General features: G+C 37.0%; 1 protein-coding gene across 4 annotated transcripts; it reads right to left on the bottom strand.

The window, feature by feature from the left end:
* Window positions 1-2,418: 2,418 nt before the first annotated feature.
* LOC113637100 (ubiquitin carboxyl-terminal hydrolase 42-like) lies at window positions 2,419-11,437 on the bottom strand. 4 transcript variants are annotated; one of them, XR_007138750.1, is made up of 18 exons: window positions 11,299-11,437; window positions 7,853-8,095; window positions 7,540-7,749; window positions 7,344-7,454; window positions 7,153-7,252; window positions 6,716-6,783; window positions 6,467-6,537; window positions 6,191-6,273; window positions 5,914-6,025; window positions 5,647-5,787; window positions 5,428-5,534; window positions 5,179-5,326; window positions 4,676-5,086; window positions 4,341-4,513; window positions 3,962-4,213; window positions 3,714-3,878; window positions 3,571-3,607; window positions 2,419-3,470 (listed from the first exon to the last, which is right to left on the bottom strand). XR_007138750.1 is itself a non-coding variant. In XM_027137549.2 (18 exons), coding segments are annotated over exons 2-17 (2,277 nt in total). In that variant the 5' UTR covers window positions 8,088-8,095; window positions 11,299-11,437; the 3' UTR covers window positions 2,421-3,470; window positions 3,571-3,605. The 4 variants fall into 4 exon arrangements, 3 of the variants coding, with proteins under 3 accessions (XP_026993350.2, XP_047660442.1, XP_026993342.2); XM_027137549.2 differs by having other exon boundaries at window positions 2,421-3,470; window positions 3,714-3,772; window positions 5,185-5,326; XM_047804486.1 differs by having other exon boundaries at window positions 2,421-3,470; window positions 3,714-3,772; window positions 3,962-4,210.
* Window positions 11,438-14,952: the final 3,515 nt, after the last annotated feature.

Consider the following 14,952-nt stretch of genomic DNA (forward strand, 5'->3'; position numbering starts at 1 on the left):
AACAAGGTGCATCAGCATTTAGTTATTATGCCACCTATAGCTGGAATCAGCTTCCAGAAGAGGTCAGATGTGCTTCAACAGTAGACACTTTTAAATCAAGATTAAAAACACGTCTGTTTAACTCTGCATTTACTGAATGAGCACTGTGCTGCTTCACACTGACTGCACTTTTTATCCAAATCACTTTTACTCCTGTTTTATTCTTTTTAACATATTTTAAACTGTTTTTATTAAAATCACATTTATTTTCTTTAATTTTTTTGTTTTTGGTATGATTTTATCGTGTGTTTCGTATTTTTCATATTTTTTTTTTCTTTTATAAACTGTTTTCTAATTTCTATGTAAAGCACTTTGAATGACCTCTGTGTATGAAATGTGCTATACAAATAAACTTGCCTTGCCTTAAAATTCAAAGAGGTCCAGTTACTAAAATTTCCTCCCAGCAAAGGTCCGAATCTTATATTGTCACTTAAAATAGTGTACCCTCATGTTAATAAAATCAGTAACACACACATTTCTACATAATTTATTGTTAAATTTCAAGTGTTTTCAAAGTCTGAACTTGTATGGCACTTGAATGGAAAACAATACTGTAGTTGTCTTTACTACATGTCAAGTAACAGACAACAGAACCTGAATTTCTTCTGAATAAAATAAATAAAAAGTGCAAACACAGCTTTGTGCAGCCTGAACTTAGGGCCTATATTTCAAGTAATGTAAAACATTCAGAATCTTTTGAATAAAATAAAAGTGCTTTTAATCTTTAAGAAAAAAAATTAAACAAAAGACTTTTGAGCTTTCCCTTTTTTTAAACATTAACTACATTAATAACACAGGAACCTTAGGCAAAAGAACATTTCAAGTAAAATAGAACAGGGCAGAATTTACTGAATAAAAGAAAAGTGCAGAGCTTTGAGTAGCTCCCTTTTTCCTCTCTCCTTTCCACCTCTCCTTACTCCCTTTAAATCTTCCGTTCCTAGTAAGAGAAATGGGCATGTAACTGTCCTGTCAGCAGTTTGAATCTTAATTGTCCTGCCAGCGTAATTATGTACATTACTGTCACCTTCTGCTCTGGAGTATGGAACAGAAACAATCTGTTTTTGGCTTTGGCTTCTTATAATATTAGATTATAATAAGGAGATGCTTAATATGATAATATTAGAATTTTAATAGGTCCGGGCAGACCCGTCACTCGGTCCAGATCCGGACCGCGGTCCGCCATTTGTGATGCCCGCACTAGGGGGTTCATGCAATTGGGACCAGACTTGGCCACCATGACGCAGAGATATTAGAGATGCGAAATTGTGAACGGATTTTTGATATCTCAAACACTGTTGCCATGGCATCGTGTCAATATTTACTTTTATTTCAAGCATATTTAAGGCTTTTGGCGTGTTTAGATTAACTTGAAATTTTACACATACATCACATTTGTCGGCTGTTAAGTGTGGACAAAAAGGTCAGACAAAGGTGTGTCTCTTAAGTGGCTCACTAGCGCCCCCGTTTGTCTAAAATGTGCGGTTTCATTTACCCACAGTCCCCAAATGGTTCAGTAACAACATAAAATAGTCCACTGATATCTACCCACTTGATGCACTTGCCCACTGTGCATTGTTTTCTGGGAGGCACCGTATAGCGATAAAAAACCAATCGAGGGCCCGCCATCGCTGCTTGCAGCTATATTTATTTGTTTGTTTGTTTATTATTATTATTATTATTATTATTATTATTATTATATTTGTTATTGTATCTTATTGACGCCTATTTACCTGAGAATAATCAAAAAAACATTTAGTGCCTCAATGTCCATTAAACAAAAGGCCTTTCAGTATTTTTTTTTAATTATGTATCATGCAATCAAAATCAGCAGGACTGATCATGTGAGGTTTTTCACACAACTATACTTTGATAAAATTGTCATATAAGCAAATGAGGGATGTTTCTTTTGTGTCTGTGATGTCTTTAAAGTTTTAGTGAAACTCAGTCTTTGGTTACAGGATTTTATTCTAATAATCTACGACAATGTTGAGACGATGTTCAATTGTCTCGGTCTTTCTCTGAAGCCATGGAGCTACAGTAAAGGTCCAACTGAAAATGGATTTTAAAGCTATTTGCCATTTGAATTATGAATATTTTCATAAACATAAACTAGTCTTTTAAATCCATAAGTGGTAATTGTTTATGGTCCATGAAAGAGCTCTTATAAGTTAAATGAGGCTAAAGATCAGTCGGGGTAGGCATGGGTGGGCACTGGAAACTGGCAACAAAAACCCCCAAAATGTGAATACGTCTACTGTGAAAACTCTAATTCAATGAGTAATAAATAAAATAGAAATTTTGAAAAAGGTTTACAAAAGTGTCATTGTATTAACACAGCAAAGACCGAAATGTGTTTTTTTTTGTTTGTGTGTTTTTATTCAAAAGGTGAGAAAAGACATCACCCTGTACAAATCCAAACACTCAACCCATCATCACACACCTATACATTCATCCCAACAAAAATCTGTAAACATAATGAGAAAACATTACAATTGTAGACATTAAGGCCTATTCCACCTTAATTAATACAAAATGTACAACATAGAATTTTTCAACATGCTACAATAAAATGTAGGATTTGATTATAACCGTTTTCACTTATTTTTGTCAAAAAAGGTGGGAAATATTTTGGAACATCTCTAAAAGAAGTGTTTATACTGGTCTCTTGATACAGAATAGCAAATAAATAACTGATAGTACAGTTTAACTTAAATTCACAGTATTTTTAACATGAAAGTATTAAAACTTGCATTTAAAATCATCCACATCCATACATGATGTAATGCAATGTACATTTTTTTCTATGTGAAGAAATGTGGAAGATTCAGTATAATGACATTAGGTGGATCCTGGAGTCTGGTGTTTTAAAGTAATAACACAAATGGGGAAAGTAGGCAGAAAATATCAAATGTGTCCAGGTTTACCGTAGTGCAAGTGCACACAAAGAACTAAAAAAAACCTGTTCTGTTGAGGACAGAAAGGTGAAAACGGTGACATTATCGCTTGCAGCCGAGATAGTCTTTCTACTTTTATGCAGCATTTTTGTTCACTTTTCTCCATCATTCCCAGATATTTGTCCTTAAAGGGAGAATGTGTGTCATCTTCACAAGTGAGAAAGTCCTGAGTCTATGTCTGAGCAGAAATTTTGATGATAAAGCTCCAGGCTTCTTCTTCTGGTTTAAGTGTATATATTCATTTATTTTTTTTAAACATTTTTCATTGAGTTTTTATTCAACATTCAGGTGTACAGCATGGTAAAAATAATCCTTAACCCTAAAAAAAAGTGTAAAGCATTTATTTAATAATGTACAATATTTAAAATATTTAATAAAGTGTAAAATGCTTTCAATATTAAAATATTTAGTAAAGTGTACAATATTTACAATATTACAGTATTTTGTAAAGTGAAGTTTTCCTTTGTCCTCTGAGACCTAGGTGGGGAAAAAAACAAAATATAAAAACTAAGTACATTTTGTTTTATTTTGCCCGATTCAACATCCAAAAGTTTTTTTATTATAATCAATATCTCACCATAGGTCAGAGGCAGATCTCCAGAATTCACTGTTTCCTGTGAAAAACAGAGAGCACTGCATTTATTTGGTTGCCTTGAAATGAGAGTAAGTAGCTCAAGAACAGTTTGTTAATTCCCAAAGAAACATACAAAATAGACTTACATCTGCACGGCACAGGGCCTGTCTCTCCCATGTCTCCTTCACGTGAGGAAATCTTCCTACTATTGTTAGAGGAAATATGGTTCATGTCTCCATATTTGATCTCTGCAACTATTTCTTTATGACAGAATCCTTGGACATATCCATTATAATGCTTAACAACATTACCTGCAGCAAGGGAAGTTCAGTTTGGAGCAGAATTTTTCATCTTAACAAATATTCTCTTTAAATCATAATGTCATGTTGCATACCTGAGAAACCACTGACGAAGATCCTTGATAGATGGCAGATTGGAACGGTGAGGAGAACTATCTCTGTCAGAGCTGCGCTGGTGCTTATGTCTCTTTCTCTCCTCACTATTCCTGCCTTTCCAATCATGCTTGTCTGAGGACTGTCCCTCTCTGTGAAGTCTGTCCTCTGACTCATGCCTCCTCTTCTTCATTTTATTCTGTTGGCTGGAGCTGCTGTCCTGGTTCTTGACAGACACGTCCCATTCTGAACTACTGCAGAATGTAAGAGGTATTAGTTCAGGTATAAAACTACTTTTCTGCTTGGAAAAGTATTTACATTAGGGACGGTTCTCTGTGTTGCAGATCATAGACAACAGAAACAAGGAACATGTTTACTTACCTGTGCTTGTCTATATTTTTCTTCATTGATTTTTTAAATTTCTTGATCCTGTGCTCCTCAGACATGCTGTCTTCACCAGACAAGCTGCGTTTTCTGGTCCCATGCCAGGGCAAAGGGCTAGTGGTACATGGAGATGAGAGCTTTGCTCTATTGCTGCTCTGCTCTCCATTGTACTGTCAAAGGATGTTAACAGCCACACAGTCATTTCAGAGTATTGTATTTACAGCATTTAACAGATGTAGTGCAATGTAGTGTTAGGAATTACAACCACTAAAAAGCTTGATTTCATTAAAATTGTAAATGATATCTGAAGCACCCAAAGAGATGTTTCATACCTTGTCAGAATGTTTGAAGCCATTGACTTGACCAATTCCTGACTCATTTGTACCCATGTGAGATTCGGAGAAGCTGTTAGATCTGTTTGACTTAGGCGAATGCGAGCTTGAACTATTAAAGTGAGGACTGTGCATGCCATCGTTCCCATTGGATGCCTTGGCAACACCAGAAGGCTTAGGAGTGTCGTTTTCCACGATTCTGCAATGCATCACCTTTCCATTGCTGAGAGTAAATCTCATCTTGATACTCTTCATGCCCGTGGGGAGGACGGGTTGATGAGAAGTGGAGGATGGGGTGGAAGAGTAAGACACATTGGAGGTGGCTTTGCTCACACTGCTGATGTCACTGCTGCTGGGCTTTGAGCTGTGGTACTTCTTGGAGGAGCCGTTGCCATAGACATACGAGTTATTCTGTAAAATAAATAAAAAAGTTACCTAAGGTGGATCTGAAATTTGGGAATTTCTTGTCAATGAAAAGCTCTAAGTGCATGCTGTGACTCTACCTTTACCATAGTAGGAGGGAGCTGTGGACCGATAATGGTCGAGGAGGTATAAGAATGCCCGTTTTGCTTAGGTGTTACTGGTCGGGGAGATGAATGACCTTGAGTAAAACCCTTCTGGTTAAAATCTCCATTTTCCAGATCTGTAGACCTAAAAAGTAAATAAGAGTAGAACATTTTAACAAAAACAGGGACATCTCAGTAAAGCAGTATATTTATAATTCTATTCAAACATTAATAACTCTAAAATACCTTTGCTTGATGTAGAACAGCAGGTATGCTTGCTGGTTCAGCACAGATTGTATATCAGTGGGTGTCACTGATGAATCATTCATCTGATACCACTGGCCATTACTTGCCTGAAACAAAGCACCACACATTTTCACATTAGTCCATCCATCAGCACCATTACAAAGCTCTTCTTTAAGCTTGATCAAAGGTTGACAGCTAAACATGTGCAGTAGGTCTCACTTTTACGTAGCAGTAGTAGTGTCCGGCATAGCAGCTGAAGCCTGAGTGCACCAGCACAGCATACAGCCTGTAAATCTGCGGCTCTCCGTGAGACTGGGACATGTATGGCCGCAAGTCAAAGTACTCAGTGTATCTCACATCCTGTGTGGAGAACGATTTACTGTACAGTGCAATACAGCAACAGATTTTTTTAGTGTTCATTGTACAATGATCTGTCATGTTAAACAATTTTAAAAGCGTATTAAAACATTTAAAAGAAATACCGACCTTGGAGATTTTGCCTCCATTGAAGTCATCAAAGCGCTTCAGAGAGACAGTGAGCACATTGGAGTTGCGGTGAATGCTTAATCTTTTTGAGGCCTGAACCGTTTCCTTACAACTACAAGAAGAACAGAATGAATAAGACTTATATTCTAGACTTTACATTGATAGTCAGCATTACCTGTTATTTTTTAATATAAAGTTCATGTCCATATTACAGTAAAAGTTCTCATTATTATCCTATACAGTAAGTATGGGCTTAGAGATGCCATGTGACACTTACGTGCTGCACTTGTAGGCATTCTCCCAATCGAGCTGTTCAGCCTTAACAAACTGCTCAAAAGCCTTGAGAATAGTCGGGGCATTCTGTAAAACAGCACAAGGAAACATAACTTTAATTTAACATTATGTTAAACACAGTCCTATAGATGCTATACGAGGCCTGTATTGATCATGTAAGGACAAACATCTTTTCTGAAATAGATGGTCTACAGTTCACTATAGTTACAGCAGTAGTGCAGTAAACATTCGATAAGGGTACCGATTTTATTTCCCATACCTTGATGTCCAGTGCAATATCCAAAAAAGGATCAAATGTGTCTGATACTGCTTTGCAGTTCATACACGTCACTGTGGAAACATAATTCAATTAGTCACTCAGTCACTAAAGTTCTCAGCTTTACCACATTTACAAACAGTGATACTAATAAAAAGTATATGCATATGATATAATTTTTCAAATCTAGCGGTTGTCTCCATCATATTAAAAGTAGAAGAAAAATATATTAGTACATAATTGTCAACTCACCTCTGGACCTGAAATATCCGCCAAATATCTGATGGATCAGAGTAGTAGCCTGCGTTTGCCTGTCCAATCTGAAAAAGTTCGTAAAACGCAATCAGATATAATGGAAATTTTGTAAACATCAAGTGACAGATTGTATGAGAGTTTTTAATTCAGTTTGGTGTCTTAGTGATTGATTACTGTGTGGCTACTAACAGAGATGAACAGGTTAAAGGCTAAACAGGTTTAAGTGGATCTACAATTTTAGTCTGTTTTAATAGATATGTCGTATTTACTTTATGCCAGCCCTCTAATCTTGTCAGGTGCTGGGGCAGACGAGGAATCATTAAAATACTAGGTATCCAACTGGTCTACATATCACATAAAACGAAATACGACTGAACAGTCACTAATAATAAGTCTTGCACCACACTGATTTAATTATTTTTAAGCAGACTCACTCAGTGTTAGGCAGGCAGGACTTTTGCATAGCATCCACTGTGTACCGCAGGAACTCATGGGCATCTTCTTGATCCCCACACTGGAAATGCTGTGCAATCCCTACACCATGTAAAAGCAAATACATTAAAAAATGCTCAAATCCAAACAGAAATAGTGTATTATTTTCATTTATCAGGAGGTGTATACTCACGTTTTAGTTCATGCAACACACCAAGGGGCTTGATGGCATTCCCCGAATTAGCAAACACCTGAATGGTGTGATTCTGCATGGTACACAGCATGCAAAATTCGGGCTCATGACCTTTAAGGGCAAATACAGCAGTGATCAGAAACCCAGTATGCCAAATACAGCAGAAATTGATGCAGCAAAATGTGTGATGACCCACATGTTTTGGAATGTTCTCTGGACAGCATGTAGTTAGCAAGTGGTGCAGTGTATGAAAGACACTGAAGAACTGAATTCAGAAAACATGTGTTGCCCAGGTTCTGGAGACCTGCTCCAATACGATGGACCTGAGTCCATTTCAAGCTGAGGCGCTCTGGTGGAAACAGGATCTTTTGCGGCAGACTGATGCCATCGCCACAGCTGATGGCCACTGCATGACAAAGCAGACATAAGATGAGTTATATGCTTACCCTAAATAAAAGACAGATAAGTAGATAACCCTTGGTAGATGAAGTAAAACCTGAAGTACTTGCCTTGCTCATTTGGCCTCTCAGCAGGAAGTGTTGTGTTGCCATCATAATAATCTTTAACGATGAGAGCCAAACAGGTAGCAATGCTCCTTGAAATCTCAGCTGTAGAAGAGTCGACACTCCAGCTGGAGCTGCCGTTGTCCAGGTCTCCAGAGGAGACAGGATTCAGGGAGCTGGAGTGCTTACACAGCGCTGACTCAAAGTCAGATTTCTTTGATGATTTCACCACAATAGCCATCGTTCTTTCTGCACATAAAGTCACATATGCACTTTATTCAGAAGTTATTCAAAACAGCCATACAATATTCATACCATTCATATGTATTTCATAAGTAACTGTACTTTTTAATATTTTGTTTATTGATTTTTTCACTGGTCATTGTACAGCTAATACAGTACCACGCATTTCTTTTGCTTCTCTACCTTGCACAGCTATTTCGATTTTGTTTTATTGTATCTCATTTTATTGCATTTTATTTGACCTTTTCCCCTTTCTATTTGATTCCTCTTTATTTACACCGACAGTCATAAAAAGCATTTCACTGCATGTCATACTGTGCATGATTGTCCATGTGATCAACAAAATTTGAAATGCATGGCATACATTCACTTTTCATAGAATATGATTTACACTAAATGAAATATGATGATTTTATTTCTTGGGCTTATGCAATACAGTTTTGGATGTTGTAAATCATGAGGCCAACATTTAACAAATTAACAGAATGTTTCCTGAAAACGAGGATATGTGCACATGCTTTCAGAGAGTCCTGTTGCAGACACAGCATGTACCCTGCTACACTACCGGGGCACCACGTGACTTGCAGGAAACGCAGAAGGAATGTGGACATTTCCAAAACCTTGAACTTCAAACCACCAAACCGATGTTGTAGTTTACAAACAAAAAATTCCTACCAACACTGGGAGATGTTCTTGAATCTACTGCTTAATGTATGGATAATTTGTGACCCAGGAACTGTGAGGCTTTAGCTTTATCACAGACAACAGGGAGCCTTACATTATCAACATATGAACTGGCGCTAGTTCTGTCATGGGCTCATCATATAACGAGGGCACAGCATAGTATATGTCTATGTACAGGTTCACTTGTTAAGTCCATTTTCACATGAAGACTTGATGTGTGCCTATGCAGGGTAGTGTTGTGGGAGAAGTGAAACCCTGGAGCTGCACCGCTGCCCTCCTCCAATTACAACTAGCCTGTTAATGCAGCTAAGCTAATTCCGGCTTCCTGGGGACGGCACAGGCCTCGTGCTTATAAGTACTAACATTTTGTTTTTTCGACGAAACGCAGAAAAAAAAAGAAAGAAAAATGAATTATACGTTGTCTCTGTCCTCACGTTTTTTCTTTGTGCGGCCAACACCATGGTAAGGCGGAACACAAAAGTGTAACTGTTATACAAACCCAAATGCATATTACAGTACTATCATAGTACACAGCTTAATCTCGGTACTGCTGTACTTAACAGTAGGTCAAAATCAGTACGCCATCTGGTGGCCTATTATTTTTGACACAGTCAGTACTGTATTACGTTGCTTTGGACGTGTGGAATAGTAGGAATGAGCGAAACAACTACCCTGCGCCACACTGCATAAAACCGAGCAGCCCGTACATACAAATGCACAATTTAAAAAGCTCAGGTTACATTACTGAGGTGTTCAGAAAGTGTTTCCGCGGGGACGCTAGTGGACATCAGGATATCCTGGGACAACTGAAATGCACTGCTCTCATTTAAACAGGATGCTGACAGATGCCTAAGTTTAACAATTAAACTTAGATTTAAGAATTCTATTACATACACTTTTTTAATAAAGAAAAGTTTAATAATATTTTGACACTATACTAATCACTAATGCCAAGGCGGACCACCATAAATTGGCTTGTAGCCAAAATGAGTAAATTATAACTATGTTTGTACCTGCTGACACCGAGACTAAAGAAGACACATCTTCACTGTAAAAAAAAAAATCTAAGACAGCTTGTATAGCACACGATGTCTGTAGCAGAATGTTTCTGGTTATGTTCTGGTTCATCGTCTATTAATTAACACATAAGACCATAAAAGAATCAATGACTTGAACTGATGTAGTGATATCACAAACTAAATGACATAAATGCTCTGTAACTACAACTTCAGTTGATTGCTGTTTTGCACAATACATTACAATAAATTACAATACCTGATGTAACTGCTGTTATAATACCAGGGTCCATTCCAATATTTCGGCACACGCAATATTGATTGGAAATACAGTATTTACACTGGTCAGCACTGAGTTTGTCTATTGTCTTTTGTGAAATGTCTTGTATTTTTTTTTGTTTGCACTGTCTTTTGTCCTGCACTGTCTGCACAGATGCATTTTATGTGTCTAGGACTGACTTACTAAAGTCCTTAGCTCTTTGTTTTTCTTTGTTTTATCTATCTTCATGGTCCTGGAGAAACGTTGTCTTATCTCACTATGTACTGCATCAGCCATATATGGTTGAAATGACAGCAAAAGCTTCGTAACTTGACTTGAAATGAATAACAGATTTGAGCAGTTTAATAATAAATAATTAAATTCACACATTTAAATGATTTAAATTACAATGTGAAGGCATGGAGACAAAGTACATTCAGTTCAAATAACATTAGTGAGTGTTTTAATTTTTTATTTTATTGTGATTTTTTTTTGTTTAACAAGACACACACACACACACACACACACAAACACACACACACACACACACACAAGCATTTGCACAAGAAGCAGCTGACAAAAGTACAGCTAAAGCTATAAATAAATATAAATTCTATAGGATACATTAACATGTCAAAATAAAACTATACATACTCATTAGAAAATATACAGAAACACTTGTCATAGAAATCTGCATATGATATTTTATGGCACTGAGTCATCAATTATATCTACATTTTAGCTATTTTTTTGTTTGTTTCGGAATCAGATAGAAACTCTGGATCACCTGGATATGGAGACAACAATAAAGAAATTGGAGACACAAATGTATCTAGGATTATATCTGGTGTATGATGCATGATATGTAGGGGTGCGCGTGCAAAATGGCCGATCTACAGTAAGCAGACATGCAGTACGTAACGAAATTATAACCGGAAGGAGACCTAAAATACTTAAATACATTTCCCACATACATTTCCCAATGTTCTGTTTTTAACAGAAAATACTAAGCTTTTAAGAGCTACGGTGTGGAAACATCTGGAAATATGAAACCACATGAAACCACGGAAACCGATAGACGCTAGCTAAAGCTTTTATTAACTATACATCTCGTTTTCGAAAGTATCAAACCTTTTCCTAGTTTCTCGACAGACTCGTTATCTTAGTAAGTCAGATTAAAAGGTTTGGTAAGCGGAAACATTATGCTAAATTAAAATGATTTACTTCCTAACTTTCTCGACGTGACTTACCTTTCCGTTGCTCGGTGCGTTTTAAAAATGTTGATAACTGATCGCCATGGTAACAACAAAAGATGCATGTTTTAAAAATTTGAACGATGCGCACAAAACACGCAGAAATGGATGGAACTCTGCATAATTCTCGTACAACGGGTCTGAAATCTCGCGATATCTAATACTTAAAAATGTATTTATTTACTGCAGGTAAAAAGTTTAGTCAAACTAGCTGAAGATTTTACATGCATTTTACATCATTTGCCATCTGGCTTACTTCCAGTTATAAAACAATGTTAGTGAAATGAGAATACTCTTTTAAAATTCATATGCTAGACAGAGAAATAGTAGATTAGGAATGATATTAGGATATTAATGGCTTAAGAAATAAACAAAAATCCATAAATTAAGATAAGCTATCGTATTAATTAAAGACAAGCTAGTCAATCATGACGCAAACTGTAGGCAAGAATATACTCTTACAGCCTCTTTTTGTTCATACATTTAAATTTCCCATCTGGGATCAATAAAGTCTTATTTTCTCTAACCATTCAGAATGCAGCTACTAAAAGAATCCTCATATTTGACTGTTACCTTGACCTTCATTGTGGCAGTTTGTTTTCAGTGAAGCAAAACATCATAAACCATGTCAGATTGAATTTTATTACATCACATGCATATTCATTATATCATAATGAAGAAGCCCTTGCAGGCACACATACCATGTCTTTGTTGTTAAAATTTATCTGATCACATTTTAATATATGTCTCCTATTGATTTGAGTTTTCTTATAGTCTTATGTTTAATAAAGAAGCATGTGTAATATTCATTTATGACTTTGTTATAATTAATTGTATGCAAACAATTGTTCATTTTCATAGGTATGTGAACTGCCTCCAAAGTCATTTTGATGACAAGAGGACTTCAGAGATTTGTTGCACAGAATCCAAGAAATCCCTCCAAATTTGTTTATTCACAGGTCTCTCCATTATATTAGTTTTGGTCTTTAGCTTTACATGGCATACAGTTCTGCTGTAGATTTGCAAGGTTTGAATTACTCTTCCCATTATCCATGAATTATGAGGGGAGGAACTGTCCTCAACTAATAAAGTCTAGACCATTTACTGCGTTCCTGAAAAATGGAAAGGTATTCCCCGTGTCCATCTTCCCCAGAACAATTCAGCAAGATATTGGACCTTGTGGTAGGCTGGGTTGAGTATTCAACAACAGTATATGTTTGGGCGTCAAAGGCTCAAGGTCATCTGGGTCTTCTGAGGTGCTAGTTATTGGCCTGTTGTTGACAATGCTTTCCAATTCGCACATGATGGTGTAAAGACTGTCATCACGATGCACTGTTCCTTTAATTAAGAGAGAGCTGAGTATCCTCCTTACTGTATGAATTTGACTCTCCCAAACTCCACCTTGATGGGAAGCAGCTGGACTGTTAAAGATTCATCCAATTTCCTTCTGTAGCATTGAGTTTTGATCTTGGTGACGACTACTTTACTTTTTTACTGTTCTCCGTCCCCGTTTTACATCGAACTGACCAAAGAAATCAACACCCACATTCGTGAATGGGGGTTTGTTGGGTAGCAGGCAGTCTTCTGGCAAATGTGTCATTTTTTGCTCACCAACTCTTCCTTTGAGTTTGTGACAAACTGAGCACTTGTGAATAAGCTTTCAAATTGTAAAATTGGCTTAAAGGATCCAGAATATTTGTCTGAGGATAGACAGCATGTAGTTTCGGAAAAGTGAAACAAAGTATCCACACGTTTCATGAATATCACTTAAAATGAGAGTAGAAATCCTGGAGTGTTTTGAGAGGATAACGAGATTCCTCTGGCATGGCTGCTTTGTTAAGCCTACCACCCACTCTAAGTATCCCAGCCTGAAAATAAAGGATCAAGCTTGAACAACTGACTCTTTCTCTTAACAGTAACATTTTCAGAATCTCAATCTCTTCCTGGAATTACTGCTCTTGACCATGTCGAAGAAGCTGAATTTCTGCTTGATTTATGTCCTTTTGGCTCAGTGACTGTTTTTTTTATTGTAAGTCTGTATTTTTGCATATGCTCCTGTAATAGGAATGCTTGCTTTTCTGGGTTCTTTTCTGATTGTGGAATGGACTCTTTACATAATTGTAAAAGTGTTTAATTGAGTCTCAAAATCCAAACCACTTATGTATGTTACACAGACTATCTCACACACTAGCCCACACTGTGGAACTGATAAGAGTAAGGCGCATGACAGACCACAGCTCTGTGCTGGTGGATCTTCTGCTGGATAAAACAGCACCGATTGTTACAGAGTTAAACTAAACTAAGCTACATAGGTTCTTCCAGTTCTGTCACTCTTTTCCACATTGAGTGTTTCTGGCAAGAGCTTTAAAGAATAGCTTATAGTTGTAACGACACAGCACATCTGTACCTGCCTGTGAGTTTTTAAGGTCCCATGCCTCAGTTTACAGTGATGGCAGTTTCCTGTGGCAATGCTGGGAAATGTGAGCCATTTTTCCTCTTTAAACCTTCACTTCTAATAAAGACAAAGTGTATTTATCTCATGTTGGCAGTAAATGAAACATTACATAGTCCTAAAGTCCGGCACTGTATTTCCTAAACCATATAACCAGGATTTTCTATATTCATTGGTACCTCTTATGACTTACAGGGCCAGCATCAGCAAGGACCCGTTCTACGGGATGCTGGTGAGCAGAAAGCGAGTCGCCACTAAGAAGTGACAGCAAGATGACCTTTACAGGTGTACTGATCTCTAATAGAGTTTATTGTGTTGTCTGCTCATCTACAGGGGAGCTTATTAAATCCTAAAGGAGGTTAGCTGCAGGACACAGACACCTCCAGTCTGAGCATCAAAGACTCTCAGCAGTAAAACTCTCCATGCTTGGTGCATACTTTAACATGGGAATCTGCAGAAATCCTGCAGCGTTTATCACTTGTTGAAGGAAAAAGGACAGTCACTGGCTTTTTCAAATGATGGTTGAAGACTTACTTATTCATGATACACTTCAACTAGCACTACCTTCCCTGTTTGTCATATCTATCTATCTATCTATCTATCTATCTATCTATCTATCTATCTATCTATCTATCTATCTATCTATCTATCTATCTATCTATCTATCTATCTATCTATCTATCTACTTCTATCTAGCACACTTCAACATGAAAAGCTGCAGTGTTCATCACTTGCTGAAGGAAAAATGGACAGACAAAATACCACATTGCCCTCTACTGTTCAACTGCAGCAATTACCACACATTCTTACTAATACAGTATTACATTTACATTTGCAGCATTTGGCAGACGCCCTTATCCAGAGCGACGTACATAAATGCTTAAATCTCTAACATTGAATACATTAATGCTGGTTCACTAGGTTACATACTTAAGATACCATGAGTTTAAAACATTTGTTCAAAGTTACAATGAAAAAGTGTCAAAGGTTGTATTTTTTCTTTTTTAAATGCAAAAGATAAGGAAAGAAGTGCTAGTTGAAGTGTTCCCTGAATAAGTAGGGGCAGCTGCATTTTGTATCATTTGCAGAGGACGGATTGCGTTCATAGGTAGACCTGCCAGTAGTGCATTGAAGTAATCCAGTCTAGAAATGACAAGAGACTGAACAAGTACCTGAGCAGCCTGTGTGGACAAAAATGG

The sequence above is a fragment of the Tachysurus fulvidraco genome, chromosome 20 (genome assembly GCF_022655615.1).
Source record: "Tachysurus fulvidraco isolate hzauxx_2018 chromosome 20, HZAU_PFXX_2.0, whole genome shotgun sequence".
Lineage (NCBI taxonomy): Eukaryota > Metazoa > Chordata > Actinopteri > Siluriformes > Bagridae > Tachysurus > Tachysurus fulvidraco.

What these genes read in the sequence shown, in the direction of transcription:
- LOC113637100 (XM_027137541.2), bottom strand. Translation starts at nt 8,087, where the DNA reads ATGGCTATTGTGGTGAAATCATCAAAGAAATCTGACTTTGAGTCAGCG. An exon ending in CTGTTCTACATCAAGCAAAG is followed by an intron (nt 5,327 to 5,427) that starts GTATTTTAGAGT and finishes TTTACTTTTTAG; the next exon opens with GTCTACAGATCTGGAAAATG. An exon ending in CTTCGTCAGTGGTTTCTCAG is followed by an intron (nt 3,773 to 3,961) that starts GTATGCAACATG and finishes CTCTAACAATAG; the next exon opens with TAGGAAGATTTCCTCACGTG.